Source organism: Papaver somniferum, chromosome 10, assembly GCF_003573695.1.
Source record: "Papaver somniferum cultivar HN1 chromosome 10, ASM357369v1, whole genome shotgun sequence".
Taxonomy (NCBI): Eukaryota; Viridiplantae; Streptophyta; class Magnoliopsida; order Ranunculales; family Papaveraceae; genus Papaver; species Papaver somniferum.
Window position 1 is genome coordinate 93553854 of NC_039367.1, and position 27351 is coordinate 93581204.

The window sequence follows — 27351 nt, forward strand, 5'->3', positions numbered from 1 at the left end:
TACAAAAATCTCCTGAAACCCTAGCCTCCTTGTGCTCAGCAAGTAAGAAGAGGCAACAATGTCAAGCCTTCTGGAGGAGATCCTGGAGAACATCTTTTTAAGGTTACAAGTGAAGCAGCTATTAAGATGCAGGTGTGTATGCAAGCTTTGGTGTACACTAATCCGTACTCCAAATTTCATTTCTAAACATCTCAATCTTAGTATCAAAGAATACAACAGTACACTATTATTGAAGTGTTACCGGCCTGGTTATAAAGGTAATGTATTCTACACAATGGAATATAATTCATTGTTTTCGTCATTAACATCCTCATCAATAGAAACATATGAATGTGATGAGGCTGTTGAGATGTATTACCCATTAATTTCTGCAGATAATGGAGTAGAGATATTGGGATCTTGTAATGGATTGCTTTGCGTACGCACTAGCTTCCCTGGTGGTGAGGATGAGGATGCAATTAGTCTTTGGAACCCATCTTCTAATGAGTACAAGGAATTACCTTCATCACCAAATCATTTTTCACGTGAGGACACCGGTTTATATGGGTTTGCCTATGACTCTCAGGATGATGATTACAAGGTTGTAAGAGTCGTGGACTATTACTATAATAATTATTATGATACTGGATCTGACATCGAGGTGTATAATTTACGATCAAATTCATGGAAAGATATCGGTCCTGTACCTTATCTTTTTCCTAGTCATAAAATACCTGGGGTAATTGTAAATGGAGTTCTGCACTGGTTAGGAGCTAAAATTAGTGAGCCCAACTTTATCGTAATAGCTTTTGCTATCGGTACCGAGACATTCAAGGAGTTGGCAGTAGAAGGGCTACATCTACCAGAGTGTGATGAGAATATCTATAATTATATCTTGGGAGCCTTAGCGGGGTGCCTTTGTTTACTATTTAATGTATTTGATGTTCAGGTCGATGTGTGGGTGATGCAGGCGAATGGAGTTAAAGAATCTTGGACTAAACGTATAAGCATTACCCAAGAGAATATTACCAGAAACAATTATTTGACACTAAAGTGGGACTTCAAGAACGGTGAGATTCTACTAATGGGTGATGATTTCTTGTTTTATTATGACTCAAATCGTAACAGAGATAAGAAAGTGATCATTCGTGGGGCTGATTTAAGGTTCGTAGCAGCAGAGAATTTTGTGCCCAGCCTTGTTTCACTTAACTCTGGTACTTATGTGGAAAGAAGAATGCTGGAATGAAAGAGGTGCAGGGTTATAATATCTTATGTGTGTCCGCAAGTGTTCCAGAGGTACTATACTATATTTGTTTTTTGTCTGGTTTTTTGTCATTTGAGATAGAGTGTACTTGACTATGTTAAGACCTCTGAATTTTGGTTGATTTTGATCTTTTGTTGTTGAATACCTTTTTGATCTTTAAAACCTTACTCATTTTTCAATATTTTTTTTTCTTTCTTGTTTTTACTATTTACACCCATCCAAGATGGTCCTTTTCTTGTGTTGTCGGTTAATTGCGCTGCAAGTTAAAGAACCAAACTACACTTTGCCGATTTCTTTCTTTGTAGCAGAACTATTAATACAATGAAAACCCTCGACACTAAACTAAGAGGCTACCGGTGAAACCTAAATTTTATCTTGAAAGGACGGGCACTATGAAGGTGAGAAAGAAAATCCTAAATTTTTGTTCTAAGCTCAAACAAAGAGTTACCAGTAACAAGAAGAAGAAGGTCAAGCAGCAACCAATACCAATCCTTCTTGAAGAAATCAAGCAGCAACCAATACCAATCCTTCCTGAAGAAATCATCTTCGAAATTCTACGTAAGTTGCCAGTAAAATCTCTTTTAAGATTCAGGTGTGTATGCGAAAATTGGAACACTCAATTCAATAACCCTAATTTTTTCTACAACAACAGCATTACTTTCTTAATAGAACATGACAACAAATTATACTCTTTAGATTACGATTCATCAGCATTGTTATCACAAACTAATGATGCACCTGTTAAAGAAATTACTAACCCATATAGAATTTGGTCTGATTTTGGTGATCCCGCATTTAATGGTTCTTGTAATGGATTGGTTTGCTCAAGTCTTTTCAAAGGTAGATTTTATTGAATTTGGAACCATACACTAGAGACTAAAAATATGTACCAAGATCAAGAAAACCATATGCATCCACGACTGATGACACCTGCAGGTTTATCGTATCAGCACATGGGTTTGGCTATGATTCTGAGACTGATGACTACAAGTTTGTCGATCTTGGGTGTGTAAGAGGTGAATCCGATAAGTCTGAAATGCATATATATTCTTTAAGATCAGATTCATGGAAACCAGCGAAATACATCCCTTACGTGTGTAAAGCAGATGTACTAGTACCAGGGCTGTTCTTTAATGGATCTCTTCATTGGTTTGCAAAATCATGTTTACAACGAAACAACCCTTCCTCATCCTACTACAAAGTCTTAATTGCTTTGGATGTTGTAAAAGAGGTTGTCCGAGAAGTATCACAGCCAGAAAATTTGGATGCAGAGAAATTTGCTGATGTTAAATATGTGGATGTGTTGAGTGGGTGTCTTTGTATGCTTTGCAGCACACCTGTGGATGGTTTTGAAGTATGGATGATGAAGGATTATGGAGTACCAGAATCTTGGATTCAACTTTATAAAATTTCTCAACTGAAAGTTATTCAGCATGTTCAACCGATTCAGTACCTTAGGAGGATAAAGTATTTAAAAAATGGCCAGATTCTAGTGCAGATTAAATATCATTCGGGGTCCGCGGTGATGTTGAGGTTTTGGTTTTGTATGACCCAAAGGATGAAAGAGCAAGGGTTTTGAAGCTCGATAAGGATATGAATCCAGTACATTCACAGTTGGAGACTTACGTGCAGAGCTTAGTTTCACTTAAACCCGGTGCGCATAATACGTATAGGGGAACAGAAAGCAGGAAAATAAGGATACAAGTAATGCAATGAAGGCATAATGGTCAACACGGTCACATTAGCTACAATTCTACAGAACAGTTGAATGCCTTTTCTTTTTGGAAGGTAGCAGAGCATTTTAACCTCAAAAGTTATTTTTGACACATTACAGTATCTCATCTCTAACATAATTACATGTTTGGGTTTTGAAAGTTTGATTCTTAATATTGAATTATTAGACTAACTGCGAGTTCTTTTTCAAGTAATTCCAAGAGCCAGGTTATTGATTAAACGAAAGGGGAAAAGATTATGGAGGATAGACACCCCCACAACCACAAGGACTGTCCACTAATACCAATTATAATGAGATGGCAAAGTCTGCTTTTCTAATTACAAGTAGAACACATGAGATAGTTAGCAGTTCATGGTGAATTACTACGTAACAAAAGTATGCCTTCATGGACCGTGGACCTCCTTTTCTTACGAAATTAATCGTCATTTTGAAGTGTCTTCCCTCCTAATAGTTAGTATGACACTGAAGTCTGAGTAGGTTAAGAAACTTGAAGGAATATTTAGACATTTTTATGAATTCACATTTCAGTCACTTTTTTTGACAACAACAATCAGGAGACAAGTATAGGGAGGGATGCTCTAAGAAAACTTTACAACGTATGATTTAGTTAAAGTTCGCTAGAACCAGAACCAGCAAGAAGGGCCTAAACCAAAATGCACAGATTTGTCTTAGAAGATGAGTAAGAAAAGAAGAAAAAAGAGAATAATCTTAAAGTCTTAAATAGAAAATATTCCATTTTCTTGCTAAGCATTTTTTCCAAGGGACAAAAAGAATGTTAAGAATATAACTTCTGAAGAACGGAAGGGGTACTAAGCATGTCTTTGACACAGATTCCGAAATCCCAAGTACTGTTTTAGCTCAATCTTCTCGATCACATCCACTATTCCAACACCACCTGTTCAATATAAATTAGTGTTTAAATACCTTTGTTGGTCTCTCGAATACTGTTACTTAAACTGCGAAATGCTGGAAAATTTGAGTGTCTATACGAAGTAATGGTGCACTTATGATTAAGTTCTCACCTAATAAAATTGTGCACACGAAAATGTTGAAAACTACAACGAAAATAATAACAGATGGCCTCCCAAGTAATGTGATCATCTTTCTTCCTACATGCTGGCCTAGAAACCCACCGATAGCTGCCACGGAGAGGAAGTATAGTGCTGCAAAAAGAAAACAGAAACATTTAATAGTTAATGACACTATAAAACGCAGGAAATGGACAATATCCACAAGAAGAGGAAAATGGGATTTGCTAACCATAAGGGATCGGAAAAGGCGCTAGATAGTAAAACTCAATAGCAGATAAGGATGCAGAGAACATCACGATGAAAGTAGCTGTAGCACTAGAGACCTGCACGACAGAAACTCAAGGTATCATGAACTCTTGTTACGACTTGAAAACCTGAAAAGAGAAATGGTAAGAAATGCTCAAGTTTCCAAAAGGAGGGAGAGGTAATGCACCTGAGGAGCAATGTCAAGTTCCAAGAAGAAAGGAACCAAAATGAAGCTGAAACCAAGACGAAGAAGCTCACCAACCATACCAGAAAGTACGCCAGTTAAACAATATATTATTAGCTGATGCTTTTTCCATTTCATGCCCGCTACTCCCATTGAAGCAATTGCCTTCTTTCCCTTATATAAGCTATCTGCCTGATACAAAGACCCTCCAACTGAAACTGGGATCTGCAGTACATACAATATCATTATTTGATGTTCCAAAACAGGGTTTAAGGAACTCTATGGGCGACTTCGTACCTGCATTGTGGACAGAATCCAGTATGACATTGAACGGGTTGTTGTTTCGTTCTGTGTTACATAAATGCATGAAGGTTATTCTTCCCCGGTTAGATCATTAAATCCAAATACTTGGAGGAAACCCTAACATGGTCAATGAAAAAAGGGCACAAACCTGCAATCTGCAGAAGAAGGAACGCCACCCAGATAAAAACGAGAATGGCAAGTTCGTTCCAGTAAACATTCTCAAAGATAGTGACCTGGAACAGGGTTTGATAACTAAATGAGTTAATTGTCGATCCTGAGAGGTGGAAATAATGATTCTGGAAACGGACCTTGACTTGTTTAGATGCATTTATATTCTTTAGAGAGCCATTGCTGGGGCAACTTGGAATAGACTTTTGATCTACTGCTTCACTACCAATATGCTCATGAAAAGTCACCTAGATAAATGAAGAAATTAGTATTAGAGCTGGAATTTTTCTTCGCTGAATACCACTGGCCGAAAGAGTGATACTAACCACTGAATTTGTCTTCATCGGAGTGCCACCACTTGAACTGCTTGATACGGGTTTGTTGCCCGATTCTTCGCCAACAGTACCTTAACAGCAAGGGAAGGATAAATATGCAACAACTTCAAAAGAAACAGATTAGAGCTAAGAATACCCTTAGAGTTTATAAAGGAAAAGAATGACGCACAACTCACCATACTCCAAACACTTGACAACGTCCTGAATTACAAGGAGAAAGAGTCAGTGCTAGATGCAAAATTTACTAGATGCATAAGAGTCTATCATAACAAACATGCAAAGGAGATGGGAACAGGATAAATACCTTCTTTAAGATGGTTTCCTTTTTCCATATTGGTATACCTTTTAAGATCGCCATGGTTAATGGGCCTACAAACAGTCGGTTGTCAAGAATAGATTCAAGTAGAAAACAACAAGTAACATATTTTATACTTTTTTGAGTAGCGTTTACCTAAAACAAGAATAACTAGAAGAATTGTGACTATCCAGTCAGGAAAAACCAAGCGTAAAGAAACTCCTATACTGATCCCAAGCATGAGCATTGGCTGGATGAGAAGTGCCAAGTTGTAATCCAGAACTGGCATTTCAAGGGTTGGATGCCTTCGCTTGAGGTTGTAGTACACGGTTGTTACAGCTGCACCTGCCACCATGCCTAACCAAATAACAAAATTCCTGACTTCGTCACTCGTATACACATTTTGAATATATAGATCGGATGAATGGTTTAAGAGTAGTATTGATGTATATCTGCATTTGAAGCAATAATAAATACTAGTCTTACATTTTGATATTGGAGCAGACGATCCATGATCAAATCCTATGATGAAGATAAGCATGGGAACAAAAATTCCACCCCCGCCACCTCCTCCTATACTCCCAAGTGCACCTCCCAAGAACCCGATAATTGAACCAACAATAATCCGCCAACCAAATACAAATACCTGTAAAGCCAAACAAGCACCCTGCTCAGAATCACTTACTTCCATTACTGCACTCCGATAGTTCCCTGTTTTTACTCAGGTCTAGGATGGGATATTGAAATGGAAGCAATGCAGGTAATTATACAACTCTCTTTTTGGTTGGCAATAGGCACAGCCATTTGCTGGCATGTCAAAATACGGATCTTGGCATCCCATTCTGCTCATTATTAAACGTCATTTTCTCGTACCTACCCAAAATCAAGAACAAAAATAATCATGTAAACAATTTGCTTGTCTTTTATGTGCACTTTAAATTTTCTTTTTTCCCATCAAGAGAATATGAATCAAGGAAGTAAACAAAACGTCGACTGATGAAAGGGAAATGTGGATGTTGAAATTGGCCGCCAATGATTACTATTTCCGTTTACTCTCGACCATCTTTGTTATTGGTTTTACTAGTGGGATCCTTTTCGAAAAATCTATAGATAGTCGACGCATAAAACAACCGAAAAATGTTAACTTAACTGATGACGTTGTCAGTGGACTCTCCACATGGAAATGCTTACCTGCAAAAAAGCAATCCAATTAGATGGAACAGAAAATCTATTTCACTTATTCACCTCATGGTAATTACCATGAAGTCGCCCATGTGCGCTAAAAGGCTAGTAGCTTCATAAAGTAAAGCCTATTCGTCGGGTTTAGATAGATTTGATTCTGGTTTGTGATGCTCCAAAAAGCATAAATAGTGGCATCCAGCATATTTTTGGTCCATGCCAATTAAACAGATATAGCCAAACCTTTTTGGTCCCTACTGTACACGTTGGTTAAGTGCGTATATCTCAATATGTCGTACACTGCATGGTTTTTAAGTGCGTATCTCATCATGTTGTGCACTACAATGGCGTGTTAGAATGCGTTCTTCATCATGCCCTACATTTCACGGTGTTTTAGAATGTGTACCTCATCAAAAATCGGTGTCAAATGAGTGTACTAGCTGAATTTGTGTATGATATTTATTTTAAATCCTCGCAGGTGATATTGGGTATGTCGGTATGACATAGGCTCATATCTAAATCAAGTGTCTCTATTTGAAATATTTGAAGTCTATACTACACTAATGACTAAACTGGCAGAAACGAAGGAGCTCTATATAAAAGCCAAAATGCTTCTTATACTCCAAGAATTTTACACAAAAGTAATACTTCCGGCTAGGAGAGCGATCGTGTTTGGATGTTTTCTAATTATGCCCACATCTCTCCAACACTGATTCCCACATTGTCCGTTGTCCAGGTGTAGATAGAATAGGCACGCCAATTAAGATATACTCCTACTTGAGAGCTAATTACTCGATTTACCCCCGTTAAGTAAATTGATGGTTAGAAACGCTTCGTTTCTGCCGTAATAAAGAAGCAGAACCTTGTACACTCCTCAGGATTATGATTATAGTTTCATCATCTTACTTATGAACCGTCAAATTCTCCCTAGAAATAGAGATGACCGCCCACTTAACTACGTGAATCCTACAACCTACAGTTGATTTAACTCTGTGTACGTAGCTGAATATTTCGACAATAGGTTTTCACATCATATATAATAATGAGACATATCCTAGATAAATGTAGCCGTTGAGAGACTTGGGAGTGATTTCATTCTTTTTCCTCTTTGTGATCGACAACATCATCAATGACCTCTATCTTCAGTTTAACAAAGTTACTTACGATGACTTCAATTTGATATATGCATATATTGGATTCATATTGCGACTATGGCATCGATATATGAAAAGTCGTGGGCTAGGAATGTGTGAATATCCATGCATGCATGCACGCACGCATGCGTTTCCCATATTGAATACACTGATAACTAGAGAATTGCACAGGGAAGAATTTTGAAGGACGTCATTTATAAACTTTTCAAGCCTTTTTCTGTGTATGTGCGAGAGCAGAAAAAATTAATTATCCTCAGAGCACGCGCAGCACTGAGTTCAACAAGCAGAAAACTGATTACTAGCGCTCGATATATCCGGTGAATAGAGAAGGAAGACCAAAAAGCTAATTGATCAATAGGAAGAAAAGTAAAGAAGTTCAGCGATGTCATCTTCTTCAAAGGAAGAAGGTAATAAAAAAAGAGATAGTTTGGTTGATAAAGTGTTCTCTTGGTCTCTTCATGATATTTTTAATCATGATCTTTACAAAGATAAGGTAGGTACTCAATGATCTCATGTACATTCATCACTATAGTGTTTTCTTTTGCTTGCATGTTTGTGTTCATGGCCAAGAAGTTACTTCGCACGTTAATTAATTTCCTTTTACTAGGATTTTTATGTTTAGTTCAACTTTGACATTTTGGCAGGTAAACAAAATCCCAAAGACATTCTCATCAGTGAACCAATACTTGGATTCATACCGTTATCCTCTTCTTGAAGAGACACATGCTGATTTGTTGTCAAATATGATGAATTTGTATAAGGCACCGAAATGCAAAATTCTATCTGTTCAGAAACATAAACATTATAAACCACCCAGGAATTTCATTTACACTATATTGTTCGATCATATTGGAGAAGATGGAAAACCTGACAAAGACGTATACAAGCCTCAAGGTTCTGATATAATTGCTTTCTCAGATGTGAGGCCTGAACGTGTCAAGGACTTCGTTCGAGTGTCATATATTCCTGCTATGATTTTAGGTGTTGATGAAAACGGTGAAGACAACCTGATTAATGATCCCCTTTTTGCTGTATATCTTATAAACATGACAACAAATCTTCGCATATGGAGGGCACTACAACCAAGTGGCACCAGAAATGAAAATATTTTCAAGGAGGTTCTGCGGGCTAATTCCAAGGTTAGTTTTCACTAGTTTATGACCCTAGTTGCTTCCCATTGGTAGTTATTTGTGATTGTATGTTGCCGTACATTGTGCAGTAATGTTAACGCCAAAAAGGCAATACATAATTTCAATCTTAGACTGGTGTTTGTCTGTTTGAAGTTTTCTTAAGGATAGTTTGACATCCTCATTCAGTCATTCTGTTTTGGCTTTCATTTTGTTTGCACAGGCTGAAGTTGACTGTAACATCTGTTCTCAAGAAGCTGAACTGGCTCTCAGCAAAGGCTTGCAGTCGTTCAATCTTAATGAATCCCAACTTGGTGAAGTGTTACGTACTATTGCAACAAGTTCATGTAGTCACAAAAATTCAGTCAAGCTTATCTGGGGGCCTCCTGGCACTGGGAAAACAAAGACAATCGGTATACTTCTTTGGGCACTTTTAAAAATGAAATGTAAAGCTCTTACTTGCGCTCCAACTAACACTGCAGTTGTGGAGGTAACTACAAGGCTGATGAGTATTGTTAGGGAAACCTTAGAAAGTAACAATTATGGGTTGGGTGACATAGTATTATTTGGGAATGATAAAAGAATGAATATTGATGCTCGTGGCGACCTTCGAGATGTTTTTCTTGATTATCGCAGTAAGATACTGTGGGATTATTGCTTGAACCCACGCACTGGATGGGGGGTTCAGTTAAAATCAATGATATGTTTGCTTGAAGAAGCATATCAGCAGTTCCTTGTCTACCGCGGAAATAAAAATCAGAAGAAAGAGAGATGTTTCTTGTAAAACGGAGCAATGGAAGAAACAGAAGAGGAAACAGTAGGCGTTTCAGTAAGTGTTGGACAATCTGGTGAAAGTAGCACCGGTGAGGAAGAGGAAGCGGTAAATGAAGAATTCAGTGAGTTTCTACTAAAACGGTTTTATTTGATAGAGAAAGACATGAGATTTTCAATAAAATCTATCTGTTCTCACATGCCTACCTCATTCATTTCTGTCACAATGGTAAACAAAATGTACACTACCCTTGATTTGCTCAAGTTTTTTCGGGTTTCGCTAGTAAAGGGTTCTTATTCCAATCAAGAGCTCAAGAAAGTCTTCTCTGATTCTGAAATAAAAGATTGCAGCAACAAAACAACCCCTGTGTTGCTATTACGGAAGAACCGAGTTGAGTGCCTCGAAGTTTTGAAATTCCTTGAAGAGTTTAAGTTTCCTAATTTTCAGGGTGTAGGATCAATAAAAGAGTTTTGTTTGCAAAAGGCTTGCCTTATTTTCTGCACTGCTTCAAGCTCAGCCAAACTAAGTACAATTAAGGAACTGAAGTTGGTAATCATCGATGAAGCTGCCCAACATAAAGAGTGTGAATCATCTATTCCGCTTCAACTAACTTATGTCAGACATGCAATTCTCATAGGCGATGAACGACAATTGCCTGCAATGGTACAAAGCAAGGTTTGCATTCCTCTTAATTTGTGCTTCTTACTTTGATTACAATCTTGTCAGACTACTTAACTTGGTGTTCTATTCTTCGTAATTAGATTTCTGAAAAGGCTGAATTTGGTAGAAGTCTCTTTGAGAGATTGGTGTCACTCGGACAGAATAAGCACCTTCTGAATATCCAGTACAGAATGCACCCTTCCATAAGTGTTTTCTCAAATGTTGAATTCTACAACAAACAAATATTAGATGCTCCGACTGTCAAAGAAAGAAGTTATACAAGAAACTTGCTTCAAGGGAGAATGTACGGGTCTTTCTCGTTTATTGATGTTTCTTATGGGAAGGAGGAATTCAATGATATGCACAGCTGCAGAAATCCGGTGGAAGTAGCAGTGATTTCAGTCATAATTGAGAACCTTTACAAAGGTACTTTTCTTTTTAATTGTCTTCAGAAAATTTACATGCTTCAGTAACTAAATATAGTAATTTTGGTTGCTCATACATCTACATGCAGCTTCAATTGCAAACAAGAACAAAGTCAGTGTTGGGGTTATATCCCCTTACAAAGCGCAAGTGTTCGCGCTCATGGATAAACTTGGCAACAAATATGAGGCACACAGTAATTTCTCAGTGAGTGTTCGATCTGTTGATGGGTTTCAAGGAGCCGAGGAAGATGTTATAATTATGTCTACTGTCAGGTCTAATGGCAATGGATCAGTGGGATTCCTTTCGAATCATCAAAGAACAAATGTTGCTCTAACAAGGGCAAGGTATGGTTTATATATGAAGTAATTTGGTCTTCTAATTCTGTATATTCAGTCTTTATTAAAGAGGTTTTGTGTCTTTCATTGTAGGTACTGCCTTTGGGTTGTGGGGAATGGACAAACTTTAATGAACAGTGACTCAGTATGGAAGAAACTAGTGCAATCTGCCAAGGGCAGAGGATGTTTCTTTCGTGTTGATGATGACAAGATGTTATCTAAAGCAGTTATAAACGCCTTGATTGAGCTTAACCAACTTGAAGATTTACTCAAAAGAGATTCTTTACTCTTTAAAGGTGCAAAAGGGCAGGTATACAATCTATATTTTTACCACATTTGTGATATATATAAGCTCTACGTTTTCTCCTACTGCTCAAAATGCATTTATTAAATGATCTCTCTGTGCTTGTTCAATCGTGATAGGTTATCTTTAGTGATGGATTTTGGAGCTCATTATGGGGAATAAAGAGTGTTGAGGTCCGCAAGAACTTAGTTTCTTTGTTAATGAAGCTTTCAAGTGGATGGCGTCAACGTTCTCAAAAAGAAAAAGAGCTCAAAACTAATGATGGGGATGTTGCACAGCTATTGCAGAGGAACCAGATCAATAGGCATCTAAATCTACTTTGGACTACAGATATTGTCAAAGAAAAGTCAAATTACATCCAAGTGCTAAATTTTTTGGATATACTGCCGTCAGCGGAGATACCTCCTAGACTTGCTAAAAGTCTAGATGCCATTTTTCAGAGTTACACAGTCCAAAAAATGTGCCGCTGCAAGCACAAACGTCTTGAAGGGTACACTCAATGAGATAATCCATGATTCTCCCCTTTTATTTTGTCTTGTGAGGTATAATTGGTAAGAAAAAACATTTCTTTGATCAGTTCTGATTTAATATTTTCTTTTTTGAAGGGTACTAGAAGTTCCAATGAGTTGGGAGTTCAGTCCTGATGATACTATTGGCGCTGGAACTAATTATGAAGACTTGTCAGCTGCACTGGCTTCACTAAATCATGCGAAGGAACACACCTCAAACTCAAAGAGCCATGGTTCAAGGTCAGTTTTGTAGTAATTAGCCACAAAAAACTTATCAGTTCTTACCTGTTTTTTTTTTTTTTTTTTTTGTGCATTCATTTGAAACGTATGGAGCTGGAAGTTGTAAAAATTGCGAACCATCTGTCGAATAGATTTTATCATTCTGCTCATCTCCCAAGGGCCTGAAAGTGAATATCTGGGCATATGAGATGCTTAATTTCATTATGTTTATGCAAGAACACCAAGAATCTTGTGTGGAACACTCCACAGCTCTTATGTTCTTGTTCTCATCTATTTTATCTTTTTCAGAACTTGATCAGCTCAAGAACTTTGAAGGTTTCTCTAATTTCTGGTGATATGCAGGGGTCAGAGTTCACGAGCCACAAAGCCCAGGGGTTTCAGGAGCAAGTCTACATCAAAGCAGGAGTGGCACGTAGTTTAAGAAGGGATGATGAGTTAAAAGTTCTTGCAGGAATTTTTCCTGCAGTGTATTATTACTTACATTTCAGTCGTTCTAGACAAACCGTGTTTTTGGACATTTATACGCTGTGATTGATATTTCCAGCATTTCTTGTTTAAAGTACGTAATTTCTAATTCGAGCAATAGTATTGTATTGGAATTTGGAAGAGAATGTACTTGCATTTTGGGTCCTTGAGCTAATTGTTATTTTGGGCGATTATAGGAAGATTGTCGACATAACGTTGGCTGCAAATATTAGAGATCCTCACTGTCCAGATAATCTCATATAACTAACATAAGCACTAAAGTTTCTTCCAGTAAAAAGAGCATGTGGATTGGAGTTGAACTGAAAGGTTGTGCACAGGCAAAAGCCATTCTTCTAAACCTTAATGGTACATAAATGCCCAACTGAAAGTTTGGTTTCCCTTCTTAGACCATGTTTGTTTGCATCTGACTTGCAAACCTGACTCGTCTCGAGTCCGACCTTTGTTTTCAATTTTGAGTCACATCTGACTCAGACCTAACCAGTAGGATATAAGCTCATGCAAATTTTACCAGTAGTTCAATTACCAGTAAGATTTTTTTTTTACCCAACAATTGATGTGTTTAGATTACCAAAAGCAAAACAACAAAAAAAAAAAGAAATAAAACGAAAGTTTACTAATTTTCTTTTACTGGAGTTGAACTAATTCATTACATGAGGAAAGGTTCAAATTATCCTGAAAGGTACAGAACACTTGAGCCAGCTGTATGCACATCACAGGAATTAAGTACTGTAAGACAAGAAAGAATACTCAACATTTCTGTACACAAAATATAGAAAATCGAGTTCTTCCCAGATGAACAGATGACAAACAGACGAAGAATGTAATACACATCTTCACTTGATATTAATGGGAACCAAAAGAATTGGTGGTCTGAGAGAAAAAGGCCACAGAGACACCATGTCAATACAGCAACAGATAGCTATAGAAGTGAATTAAAAATTCTGTAAGGTTGTTCCAATTCAACTAGCAAGCTTGAAAGCATCGATGAAGAGACCATACGTGAACCCCATCTTAAAATTGTTCAGCAGAGCTAGGGGGAAAGTTACCTTGGGTCGGCTGTAATAAAACCTTGTCACATACTCTGTGAGAAGAACACATAGAACAGCAGCTATTACATCGTTTACTCCTAAAGCTCCGAATGATAAGGAAATTGTTTGAGCCACATAAAACCCACCCAATAAAGAGATACCTCCGAACAAAGTTCTTCGAGAGGGACTTTTGAAGTAGTTCCTCGAGAGGTCTGGAATAAACCGGATTACGTCTATGAGTCTTCTTGGACCCTCATTGTCTTGCACAGCTCGAATGCTGATAAAACCAGGGGAGGAGCTAGACCTGAAAACTCTGCTTTTTCGACTGGGGATCTTTGTCCCAAGAATTGAGCTGAAGTTATGGAGGCATGGAGAAATGACGATCAATCCATATGTCATTGCAGGCTCTTCTACTCTGAGTAAGAGGGAGCAGAAAGCCTGTTCAAAACAATAAAAATATAAGTATTAGGAGACTTAAAATGGGACTAACAAATATTGATATTCAAGCATTGGAATTAACTGGTAAAAGGTTTAGCATTGTATATCATAAATATAAGCCATTCATGTAGAAATCCTGGCTCAATGTTTTGTAAAGCAAATGACTGATGTAGGTGCAATAATTTGAAAGTATGCAGAACCCATCCTTCTAACTATGACCAGCATTTGTACAGTTCAGTTTAATCGATTACGCGATTCACATTTGGCCAGTGTCAAAAAGACCCCACTACATAACTGGTTGACATGAAGTATCAGGTATGGAGGAATCGATCGTAAGACCCTGTCAATCACATGATGGAGTCTCCTTGACTCATGAAAGCTACAGAAAAACTCTCTTCATTTACGAAATACCAATCTGTGCACAGTGCAGTCAATTTGCAGGGTTTTGTTATACGCGATCTGAGATGTTTATCAATTTAGTTTGGTTATATTAACAATCCTACAGTCCTGTATTGGACTGTCACAATCAGTGCCAAAGAATCGGCTAGATAGCTATAGTGTAAATCCATGTGGCTCCTATTGGGGATGTTTCACAATTGCACACATACACAATATATGTATGGATAAATTATACAAAAAACAATGAGAAGCAAGAAAGAAACAAGCAGCACCAGTAGTACAAGATTTACGTCCTAAAGACAGTTCAATCGCCCTGTTACTGGTGAACAAGTTTGTTTTAGTAACTGATCTCAAACTTCGTAACAGCACGAAAATTGAATAATAGTGTACTAAACAAGCAAACACAAGAAAAATAACTTGGTTTCGCTAATAAAAATACCAGATTGAATGGATCATCTTATAAAAAGTGTCATTGGCAACCAGCGCTATACTAAAAATGGAATAACAAGAACTTGGCTTCCCTAATAAAATACCAGACTGAATGCACCATAGGGCAACCAGAGCGGTGCTAAAATTGGAATAACAAGAACAGCCAAGCCAAATTAATGGATGGATTTAAACTAATTAAGTAAACAAGGGTTGTACATAATTCTCTATGGTGGACACTAAGTGGAGTTGCTGAGCCTATAGAGCATAAAGGATCCCACCTGAGGTTGGTAACGACCACAGATCTCCGCTGTAATTCATTCCTAACTGGTAAATAACTAGCCAGCTTATCAGCACTGATGAACCAAAAATATGAAACCCCATCCCAAACTTCTCACACATAATGATATAGACCATGAATGCAAGAAACCCAGATCAATTCTACCTTCTAAGTAGCAATTGTGGCGGCTTCAGTATACAATTATGATTACAAGTAGATAAAACTCATAGAAAAATTGAAAAAATGAAATGCCTAGAGTATATGTATACAATTTACAACAACAAACAAAATAATTTCTTCAATCAACTAAAGAACTGCAAGGAAATTCTAGTATACATAGAATTAAAGTAATTTTGATATAATTTCAGTATGAAGAAACTGGTAGAATATGAACCATTTCTAGAAATCCTGGTTCAATATTTTCTAAAGCAAATGACTAATGAAGGTGAAATAATTCAAAAGTACCCAGAACCCATCCTTCTAATATTTGTAGAGTTCAGTTTAGTCAACTAACAATTGACCAGTGTCAAAAAGACCTCACCACATAACTGGCTGACATGAAGTATCAAGTATGGATGATTGGATTTTATGTCCATGTCAATCACATGATGGAATCTCCTTGATGCATGAAGGCTACAAAAAACTCTGTTCTTTCATTTAGAAAACACCCATCTGTGCAGTCATTTTCGAGGGTTTTGGTATACGCAATCTGAGATGTTTATCAATCTAGATTTGGCTATATCAAGAATCCAACAATCCTGTATTAGACTGTCACAATCAGTGCCAAAGAATCCGATAGATACCTATAGTGTAAATGTATGTGGCTCCTATTGGGATGTTTCACAACTGCAAACATACAAAATACACAGATAGATAAATTGTACAAAAACAATGAGAACCAAGAAAGAAACGAGCAACACGGGTACAAGATTTACGTGCTATAGACAGTTTAATCTCCCTGTCACTGATGTAAATTGAATGACACTGTACTAAACAAGCAAACACAAGAAACATAACATCACTTGGTTTCCCTAATAAAATACCAGACTGAATGCACCATCGTATAAAAATTGTCATTGACAACCAGCACCATGCTAAAAATAGAATAACAAGAACAACCAAGCCAAATTAATGGAAAAATTAAACAAGAGTTATACATTATTCTCTACACTGGAAACTAAGTGGAGTTGCTAAAAAGTGAACCAATACCAGCATAAGGGAAATCACCTGCAGATAGGTGGAATCCATTCCTGAGGTTACTAACCACTACAGATCTCCGCTTTAATTATTTCCAAATCTCCGGTTTAGTTAATTCTAAACTAGTAAACAACTAGCCAGCTTATCAGGACTGATGAACGAAAAATATGAAACCCCATCCCAAACTTCTCACACGCAATGACATAGACCACGAATGCAAGAAACCCAGACCAATTCCATCTTCTAAGTAGCATTTGAGGCGGCTTCAGTAAACAATTTTAATTACAAGTAGATAAAACTCAAAGAAAAAATTGAAAAAAAATGAAATGCCTAAAGTACATGTACACAATTTACAACAACAAACAAAATAATTCCTTCAATTAACTAAACAACTGCAAGCAAATTTATAGCATACATCAAATTAAAGTGATTCTGATATGGGTTCAGTAAGAAGAAAATGGTAGAATACCTGTATTGTAACCTCCTCTTCTTCTCAAAAGCAAGGATACCAATTTGACGATAGTTTAGAAATGAGAGACTTCAAATTCTTTGTAGATTGAGAGGGAGAGAAGTAAATAAATAATCAATTTGCTCCCATGATACAGTATATGGAGATTTTAATGTCTTCATTCTTGGAAATCTTAACTTTCAACATTGAAGAAATGTATAGTTTTTCTCTGTGAATCGAGAGCAGATAGAACAAAGAGAGGAAGAGGAAGTCTGAGTGAGTGATAGGCCCAGATTCGGGAGCAGATTTATGCAGGTTATGCCCCAGATCTAACGATCAGTGTTGAAAGTGGAGATCTAGCAGTGAAACAACATTCTATGGCCTATACACGGCAGGGGGAAATGCTAATGATGGGATTTTTGGAATAGGTTTCTGTTTGGAATGTGATTCATTTACTAGCACGTTTGTATAGCAAATGAGAAGCTTGATTTTATGATTTTTAGAAATCGCAAAGTTTCTACCTGGTTGGTTTGGGTATCGAATTTCGAAACTGACTTTAGAAAAAAATAATGTTAACTTTTTGTGAAGCAAAATAGTTTTGTTTGTAGGTTCTGCTTCTGACTTCTACTTTTGAAGAAGCAGAAGCATTTCTGTTTTTGGTACCCAAACGCGCTACACATGTTATTCGGCTAACTCATCGATTTAACATGTTTTTCAAAGTAAATAACCAAAGCAAACATAGTTTAGTAAAACTATTTAAACTTAATTTATTTATAAAGACCAATCGGTTGGGGTCTGTGACACTGATTATTTGTTGTCGAGCAAATTATTTGTTGTGGAGTCATCATGTTACAAAAGTTATCAAGCCCTACTGATGTTGTCTTTATAGTGATAAGAAATAAGGTTCGTTGCTCAGACTTGTGTAGATTCGATTTCAGACTTAATACTAGAAATATATACAAAAGATTATCACAATATCGAGAGATACTGGGACTCGGGATTCCACGAATAAATTCATTCATGTGATTCATGTATTTATTCTAGACAATTATAGCTCAAATAATAAAAACATGGACTCTGATTCTTTGCCAAAAATAGATTTTGTAAGCAATAACTGTAAATCGAAAGCATGGAATATCAAAAGACTTAACATAAGCATAACCCATCAATTGAAATCACAAACATTCAATAAAAACCATAAAACGATTAATAATCGATGCAAAAAGTCATGAAAGAATTAAATAGAATTACCATATGTGTGAAGAATGGCTTCCTCTGTTGTGCCAGTGTTGGGGTTCAGCTCTTCATGGTGAAACCACGCTCAAGGTAATAACTCATGGCTCAATAGGTGTTTTTATTGAAGAAATTTGCAAAGTTGCAGTGGTGTTAGAGACGTCATTGTTATAAAGGAATAGTCACTAAATATGATTAACAATGGTTGAGAGCATTTAGTAGCCACTAATGAATGCAACTACTTCTGCGACACACTCCGCGACTGACTTAGAGGGTGTTTGTTCTTGAGCTCGTCTTCTACATAGCAGCAAGTGAATTTTCCTGCAACTCCACCTGCACTTCTCTGCTCTGATTCCGTGGCCTCCCTATCAACTCCCAACTACTCGATAACTCCTCCTGAGACTCGTACAAACCTTTTTATATCCAACAGGTCTGAATCTCTCGAGTTTTAACTTCACTTACGTCCTCTCTTTTTTCTCTGCAAGTCACCGCTTTTCTTCCCTTCGAATCTTTTATATGCGGCAACTGAGTCATTTGTTTCCTTTTATTTACGCATCCTGAGTTATATAAAACTCTCCTAAAGATAGGATCAAATTAAATACGGAATATATTTTCTTCTTAATCTCCAAGCATGAACCGAGATATTTCTTTCCCTGTTCACCAAGAAAAGAGTGTAAACTTCCTTTTTGATGATTCGGAAACACCTATCACCCTTGTTATGTTGTAACAGGGTATTATCAACATAACTAGTCATAAAACACTAAGGTGACCAAACTTGTGGTACAAAAAATCCAGACATATTATTTTTAATAAATAAAAAAAATTTGATTAAAAAGTGGCATAAAAACCCAAAATTATTTAAATCTAACTAAACTAGATCTTTTCTGTTTCCAGAAATGCCGAGGTTACCCTCTTCGTACTTCTGATGTTCTTCTTCTACTTCGTAGAGATCTTATTATATCAAGTAACTCTCTCTCTCTCTCTTTCTCTCTCTCGTAGAAAACCACAGTCTGTTTCTTCACGGCTTCTTCTTCTGTAAATAATCATCATCATCCTCATAGATCAGTAGGTGGAGCTATTTGAAAAAACAGTGGATAGGGATGGTAGTATCGGCGGCGGTGGTAGAGGATTTTCATTTCAATTTTGGGTTTTCTTTCGTGATATCAAATTAAATACCAAAACTTGCATCAGATCATAGTTATGGGTAATCAGATGCGATGGGTGGTGATGGTAGTGGAGGCAGCGGTGGTGGGGGAGTTTTCTTTCAAGTTTAGGGTTTTTTATTTTAATAGACGAACTCATGATTCAATCCAACAAGAGTGAGAAGTTGTTCAACACAAAAGAAAATCCACTGACATGGGATTCGGGGATTCGTGGGTGTATGGAGTCTTACCTCCCGTACCAGACGGGAGAAAAATCAGTTGTAGTCTACTCAGTCCAACGACTCATATGTAAGTGTACGAACCTGAGGGGCCGAGATAGTATCGTAACTATCGTCCTTCCCTGCAGGAGTTTTATTAAAATTAACCCTTCCTTAGGGTTTTTAAAAATAATAATAATGTTCAGGAGTCCCAAAAATAAAGTCCAACAAGTGTCCAAAAATAAAAAGAAAAATTACAATAAATACAACAAAACCTAATACAAAAATAAAAATGTAAAAAAAATAAAATCTTCTTCACTCCTTTTAGACTCCCCTTTTCTTTCCTTGTTTGGCGATGCTTTCCTTTAATAGAACTTTTTCTTTCCTTTTAACTTCGCTCCAAATTTGAAAAAGAATCGAAAAATACGAAAGGCGTAAAAAGAACAAAAAGTAACTAAAAAAAATAAACCCTAAAAAAATCTAAAATCTAAAAACCTAAATACAAGTCATTTCAATCATTTGTAAGTAATTTTGTCAGTGTATGAACGTGAGGGGCCAAGATAGTATCGTCACTGTCGTCCTTCCCTGAAGAGTTTTATTAAAATTAACTCTTCCTTCGGGTTTTTGAAAGTAATAATATATTCAATAGTCCCAAAAATAAAGTCCAAAAAGTGTCCAAAAATAAAAAGAAAAATTACAACAAATACAACAAAACCTAATACAAAACATAAAAATCTAAAAAAAAGTAAAATCTTCTTCACTCCTTTTGGAATCCTCTTTTCTTTCCTTCTTTGACAAAGCTTTCCTTTTATAAAACTTTTTTATTTCCTTTTAGCTTCACTCCAAATCTGAAAAAGAATCGAAAAATACCAAAGGCGCAAAAAAGAACAAAAAATAAACCCTAAAAAAACCTGAAAAAAATCTAAAATCTAAAAACCTAAATACAAGTTTGTTTGGTTTTCTATAACTGGTCTGAGAAAAGATGAAAGAAAGAAAAAAGGAATCAGATGATGAGATAACATGTCAACAATTAATTCTTAAATTATTGTAGCTAGTCGTTGGAATGATTGCATCTTGTGAATGATCGCATGTTGGTTCTGATATGTTCTTAAATGGTTAGTTCTTAAATGATTCCAATGATTATAATAGATGATTAACTATTAAATGTATGTGGGTAAATCACCACTTGTTGGTTATAGAAAAGCCTATCAGCATGTATTGGAATGATTTCTTTCGTTCCTAATAGTATATATCTGCTAGTTGGTTGCCCACATCACTGACTTCTTATTGAAGTGTGTATTTAGCTTGTGTATATATAAGTTACACATGCAAATGAGCATGTGTAACTATCAGTTACACGTGCAATAACTTTTATTGTAGCGTGTATTTAGGTTGTGTATCTATAAGTTGCACATGTAAATGAGCTTGTGTAACTATCAGTCACACATGCAAATCCCACCACTGAATTCTATTGAATTGTGTATTTAGCTTGTGTATCTATAAGTTACACATGCATATGAGCTTGTGTGACTGTCAGTTACATATGCAATGACTTCTATTGAAGTGTTTATTTAGCTTGTGTATTCATAAGTTACACATGCAAATGAGCACTGATAGTAACACATGTGAATCCCACCAATGACTTTTATTGAAGTGTGTATTCAGTTACATATGCAAATAAGCTTGTGTAACTATCATATGCATGTGTAATACTGTAAGGACCCTCGAGCACGTAACGCTATTAGACCAGTCAAGAGACAATTAAGCCGATAATGACATAATTAATTAAATATGAACATTAATTAATAGAAATTAATTAAGAAATAATTTGAATATGAAACTAGTACCAATAGATAGGTCTCAGAAAGTTAGGCAAAATGGACTACTCAAACGCGTCAATATGATATCGTGCGAAGAATATATCGCACTTGAAAGTTTGGATGTCGAAGTTTAACAAAAATCAACTGGAGTTGACTCGATCGTTGACCATCTTACCGTTACCATTGACCGACTAACTTGTCCCTGACTAGGAATTAGAATTTCATCTTGACTCTAGTTGACCATACCTCTAGATTAATTGAACCTCTCTTTAGGAAAGGTCATCCCTTAGCACATATTCAAGGTTAGCATTAGTGAAGCCTTTATTTAGTCAAGAACTATATATCTTCATGCAAATTAAGGAGGAGTTATTGGGTTCACGTTGAAACAGGAATCTAGTTTATAAGAATGAGTTTTCTCGATAGATAACTTATAGGTCTGAATATTATTTTGAAAAGATAAGTAGAGAAGTTGAGTTGTGAGAAAAAGAGTGAGGAGGTGATGGAATTACAAGTGAGAAAGGTTCTTAGTTGACTATGGTGATGGATTGAGAGAGAATTGATGGAGAGACAAGAATAAAATCAATAGAGGGTTACGGTGGGAGTAGAGAGTTATGGTGGGATAAAGAAATATGGTGTTGTTGTTGGAGTTCATGTTAATGGTGGTTATGATGAATCTTTATGGGTTGATTATGAATTTAATGTAATAATGGTGGAAAGATGATAGAACATGTTTATGACAATTAAGGTACCGTTTTTTAATGATTCTAATATTGTTTATATGAATTGGGTAGGTGTTATATATATGAAAGACAGTTAGAACCAATCATGTTTCTGTTTTCAAAAAATTATGATTTTATGTAATGGTGTTTTGTTCGTTGGCCATACTACATAAACTTTTCTAGGTACCTTAGAGACTTAAGTTGATTTAGCTCTTTAAATGGAATTTTTAGTACGTCGGGTGGGACTTCTGTTGATATAAAGTTTGTTCCATTTGGATGAGTAACAAATGAGATATAAACAGCCGGAAAACTAGTTGACGCAGCAAAACCCAGGTGTATTCAGTCACGAGTATGAATAAGTTTGGATAATATTGGATATCTTAGAGTAATATATGGAAAATATTTAGTAGTAGGAAAATGTTGTAGATATTTGTCTCTTGATTCTTTAGAATCAACAATCAATCATTTTGGACTTATATTGAATGAACTAGAGACCTTCAAAGTAGACCACATGAATTGTTTTGGTGACCAACACTTAAGAGTATTTTCAGAGAATTAGTGAAGAAGATGACCGAGTGAGCTGTCTGACTCACTCCAAGTCAGACCTAGTTAGCGAGTCAGTAGTCAAGAGTAGTCGTCCAAGCCTTTTTTAACTCATTAACTTCCTCATCAGAGTTTTTTGAAGTATGAACACTTCTGTAGCACTTTAAACCAGACTTGTTTTCATGATTCTTTTGATCTTTATTATTTCCCTTTTTGATTGAGGTATTTTTCTTTTGAGACTTTCTTTTACTCTGTCTGAGTGTCTTTTTCAACTGTTGTATGAATAATGAAAGAGATGAATTAAAGTTATTCTCATTTTTCTTCAATCATTTTTGGGCGGCGAGATTTCTTTTCAGATGTGGTAACAGAGTTCACTACCAAATGATGTTTCTCTCGTTGTTGCATTTCAAGATCAAAAATCTTTAACTTTCCACCAGAGTATTTTTGGAAAGTGTATCAAGGTTATTTCCCTCAACGATGTCATGCTTATTAGAATCGTATCTAGATGGCAGCGATCTGAGAATTTTCATCACAATGTTCTTTTTAGGAATAATCTTACCCAATGCAAAAGATGCATTAACAATTTCAGACACTTTGTGATTAAGCTCATCAAATGAATCTTCATCTGCCATACGAAGTTTTTCCCAATCGGAATTAAGGTTTTGAATCCTATCTTCCTTTTCACTGGTATTACCTTCGAATACGGTTTCTCAAATATCCCACGCATCTTTAGACCTAGTGCAATTTGACACATAGTGCTGAAGCTTTGGGGTAATGGCATCTATGATGGCATTCAAACAGTCGGAGTTTTGCTTTGCAGCAAGTATCTCAGCAACATCGTATTCGCCAATATTCTTTGGAACAATAGCGTTACCTATTGCCACAACGGGAGCCTCATAGACATTAACAACATATACCCATGATTGAAAATCACGCGCTTGAAGAAAATATCGCATAACAATTTTCCACCATAAGTAATTAGAGCCATCGAAGACTGGTGGTACGTTAATAGAGATAGCACCTTTGTCCATAGAGTCAGATAACTACAAACACATATTTTTGAGGTCTTAAACGTGTTTGCCTGCTCTGATACCAATTGAAAAAGTGGGGGTATAACAACCACACCCAACATTTCGATTAGCAATCTGTATGGACTAACTCCAATATACTTTCTAGAGAATCAACTAGACAGTTAGACTCAATCTAGAGAAAAGTATATTGAGGAGTTAATATCTCTCTCACTTGATTTGATATTTTCTCAAGCAAATAAAAATCTGCGACTCTTTATCAAATATAAGGATAATAACTTGGATGGTACCAAAGACCAATATCCAAGTGTCAATCAATTTAAATCAACAACCAAAGGTTGGATATTCTAATTGATTGATCTTAACGCAAAACGCAAAACTTGTGATATTTCAATTATATAAAGAAATATAATGCGGAATAGAACACAGACACCAGAAATTTTGTTAACGAGGAAACCGCAAATGCAGAAAAACCCTGGGATCTAGTCCATATTGAACACCACACTGTATTAAGCCGCTACAGACACTATCCTACTACAAACTAACTTCGGTTTGGACTGTAGTTGAACCCTAATCAATCTCACACTGATTCAAGGTACAGTTGCGCTCCTTACGTCTCTGATCCCAGCAGGATACTACGTACTTGATTCCCTTAGCTGATCTCACCCACAACCAAGAGTTACTACGACCCAAAGTCGAAGACTTTAATAAAAAAATTTGTATCACACTGAAAAGTCTATGATTATAGATAAATCTGTCTCCCACAGATAAACCTATGAGTTTTGTTCCGTATTTTGATAAATCAAGGTGAACATGAACTAATTGATAATCCGGACTTATATTCTCGAAGAACAGCCTAGTATTATCAATCACCTCACAACAATCTTAATCGTATGGTGGCGAAACAAGATGTTGCGGAATCACAAACGATGAGACGAAGATATTTGTGATTTCTTTTTATCTTGCCCTATCGGAGATATAATATCGAGTCAATTATTCAATTGAACTCGTACGATAGAAAATGGCAAGATCAGATCGCTCAACTACAAGAGAAGTAGTTTCGTCTGGCTTCACAATCCCCATGAAGTCTTTCAGTCGTTAACCTACAGGGTCTCGGGAAGAAACCTAAGGTTAAAGGAGAATCGACTCTAGCAAACCAACTAGTATCACACAGGAGGTGTGTGGATTAGTTTTTCCAGTTGCTAAATGTCTCATTTATATAGTTTTCAAATCAGGGTTTGCAATCCAAGTTACCTTGTAACAAAGCATTCAATATTCACCGTTAGATGAAAAACGTGATTTCTCCAAGCTAATATTTTTCAACCGTTAGATCGAAACTTAGCTTGTCATACACAAAAGAAATGCGTTTCATTTAGGTTTGAGTAACCGTACCTAAACGTGTACACTTGGTTGGTTCACAAATAGTTAAACGAGGTTAGCCATATGAGTACTTTCATTTCAACCATATTCATATTTCTCATAAATAGTTCAAATGACAAATAAGAACTAGTTGATAGAGTTGTTCAATTGCTTAGGTCTTTATTCACAGACACAATTGAAACAAAATCGGTTTGATTCACTTAAATCAACTCATGAAAAATATAGCCATGGTTTGAAAAGATTGCATTCCTTATTGTTTTATTGTTTTAAGTTCATGAACTTCCGATTTGAGAAATAACCAGCTTGGGTACGCGTACAGGTACGTGTACCTTAGCTACCAGATTTGAATTTGGAAACTCAGCAGAAATTTTCAGTTCGAAAACTTTCGTGAGTACGCGTACCTAAGGTGACTGGTTTTCCAGTTTGTAAACTACAAAATCCAGCAGAAGTTATCGGTCAGAAAACTTCCGCCAGTACGCGTATGGGTACGCGTACCCAACCTGTCTCCTTTACCAACGTCGCATGCACAAGTGCATACAATTGGTTTCCGGCACATGTACTTATACACTAATATGCGAACACACTATATATGCTTATATCCATAGCTTGTTACATTTCAATCACTGAAACATTCTTCTATAATGTTATAACAATCGTTATTCACGACTATCGTCATCAAAGATATTTTCAAGATTGAAACGTCATCATGATATTCGTCACGGATAAAGATGAAAAGTGGTTAAAGAAAAATCTTACCAACACGTATTTCGAGAAAAAGATAGGCGAGTAAACTCGGCTCGATATAGCAAATGTGTATGTATGAAAACTATCATACTTATACGAATTTGTTTCAAGAGAAGGAGATAGAGAGATAGACTTTTGAGTGATATATAACTTCAAGTCTCCACATACCTTTTAGTCGGATGAAGTTCTACTAGTTCCTCGAGTAGTTCTTCGTCTTCGTAAAATAATCACCATGGAGTCTGGAGCTCAACTACACTAATATGTCATAAACTGAGACTTATCTATAAGTAGTCTAGAAATCAAGACATATAGTTTTGACACCTAAACTTGACAAACATGCTTGAGATATAAACGCATGCGAGTTCGACCGAGCAGTGCTCTAACAATCTCCCCATTTGTCAATTTTAGTGGAAAAACTATCAATACATATGGATTACAAAATAAATAAAACTTTGTAGCTTCTCGTCCACATGTTTGATCTTCTTGGTGCTTCAACATTACTCGAAAACTTCGTCTTTTCCAAGTACTCCCATGATTCCATAGATGTTCAATTCAACATCATAGTTGTTGAAGTTCCGTAGCCATAACAATGAGAAAACAAAAGCTCTCGAGTTTTCTTATACAGTGTCATAGTATTATTATATAGTATCAAAGTTCTTATATCACAACTTTGAAAACAATACTATGGTGATATGTATCACTCCCCCTTAGTCAATACTTCGTCTCAACACGAAAATCACTCCCCCTTACATAATGATCCGAAAACCATATATATTTGTAGTGTGAACTACATATTAATTCTTCCAATTTTTGTCAATAAAATTGGCAAAGGTACGAAAACGGGATCCTAATGAGATTTTCATGGAGACATTTAAAGACCAAAGAAAAGCACATATCAACTTGTTTTGATGCAATCATATTTCCGAAGCTAGATGCATTCATCACGGAGTTTATAAAGATACAAGATAACTCCTCAAAATTCCACAACCGCACTCCCCACAAAGATATGGAAATTAAGCGCAAGTTCAAAAGAACTCTCCATATTTGATGTCATTCTCGAAAGAACAACAAGAGCGACCTTACTTTTACAAGAAAAGAAGGATTTCTTTGGACACCAAAAACCACAAAATGATTTTGTATCCAAAAAATTCTCAATTAAACTAATCATAAGAGAACCCATGATTAATTTAATTGGAATACACAACCTAAATAATCACAAACGAATCTATGATTAGTTTAGTTGGAAATGCTCACATAAGAAGACTTATGGAGCCGCACAGTATATACATAAAAAATGGATCAGGGAAAGATCAATACTGCGGAATATACAAGGATTCATTGTATCTTCATCACTATTTGCATAACGACATACAATAGACATAATCCTCGTAAACAAAGGATTTTAACATATCTTCCATTAATGAATTGACATAATAGGCTTAACTTTTGTTTGTCAAAAGTTCATCGATCTTGTATCAATACATGCATATCGACATATAAACGAGATAACTTTTGACATTGTATGTGACAAAAATATTTTACGGACGCAAACACACATATCCTATAACATATTGCA

General features: G+C 36.2%; 5 protein-coding genes across 5 annotated transcripts; 3 read left to right on the forward strand and 2 right to left on the reverse strand.

The window, feature by feature from the left end:
- Positions 1–274: 274 nt before the first annotated feature.
- LOC113315964 (F-box/kelch-repeat protein At3g06240-like) lies at positions 275–1225 on the forward strand. The gene has a single exon (XM_026564201.1). It carries the CDS (start codon positions 275–277, stop codon positions 1223–1225), a length of 951 nt encoding a protein of 316 aa, XP_026419986.1.
- A 410-nt stretch (positions 1226–1635) lies between these two features.
- LOC113315965 (F-box protein CPR1-like) lies at positions 1636–2822 on the forward strand. Its single transcript, XM_026564202.1, has 3 exons — positions 1636–1801; positions 1940–2083; positions 2194–2822. The coding sequence occupies exons 1-3, from the start codon at positions 1636–1638 to the stop codon at positions 2820–2822; spliced, it is 939 nt and encodes a 312-aa protein (XP_026419987.1).
- Positions 2823–3787: 965 nt separating this feature from the next.
- Positions 3788–6231, reverse strand: LOC113315966 (sulfite exporter TauE/SafE family protein 3-like). Its single transcript, XM_026564203.1, has 12 exons — positions 6027–6231; positions 5697–5885; positions 5550–5614; positions 5422–5446; positions 5237–5316; positions 5051–5158; positions 4895–4975; positions 4737–4787; positions 4443–4664; positions 4239–4332; positions 4001–4141; positions 3788–3873 (listed from the first exon to the last, which is right to left on the reverse strand). Exons 1-12 carry the CDS (start codon positions 6229–6231, stop codon positions 3788–3790), a joined length of 1347 nt encoding a protein of 448 aa, XP_026419988.1.
- A 2024-nt stretch (positions 6232–8255) lies between these two features.
- Positions 8256–12777, forward strand: LOC113315967 (uncharacterized ATP-dependent helicase C29A10.10c-like). The gene is made up of 10 exons (XM_026564205.1): positions 8256–8366; positions 8518–9012; positions 9224–9635; positions 9807–10447; positions 10534–10858; positions 10947–11202; positions 11287–11503; positions 11617–11987; positions 12103–12246; positions 12546–12777. The coding sequence occupies exons 1-10, from the start codon at positions 8256–8258 to the stop codon at positions 12775–12777; spliced, it is 3204 nt and encodes a 1067-aa protein (XP_026419990.1).
- A 570-nt stretch (positions 12778–13347) lies between these two features.
- Positions 13348–17254, reverse strand: LOC113317506 (uncharacterized protein ycf20). Its single transcript, XM_026565632.1, has 2 exons — positions 16970–17254; positions 13348–14198 (listed from the first exon to the last, which is right to left on the reverse strand). Exon 2 carries the CDS (start codon positions 14157–14159, stop codon positions 13692–13694), a length of 468 nt encoding a protein of 155 aa, XP_026421417.1. The 5' UTR covers positions 14160–14198; positions 16970–17254; the 3' UTR covers positions 13348–13691.
- Positions 17255–27351: the final 10097 nt, after the last annotated feature.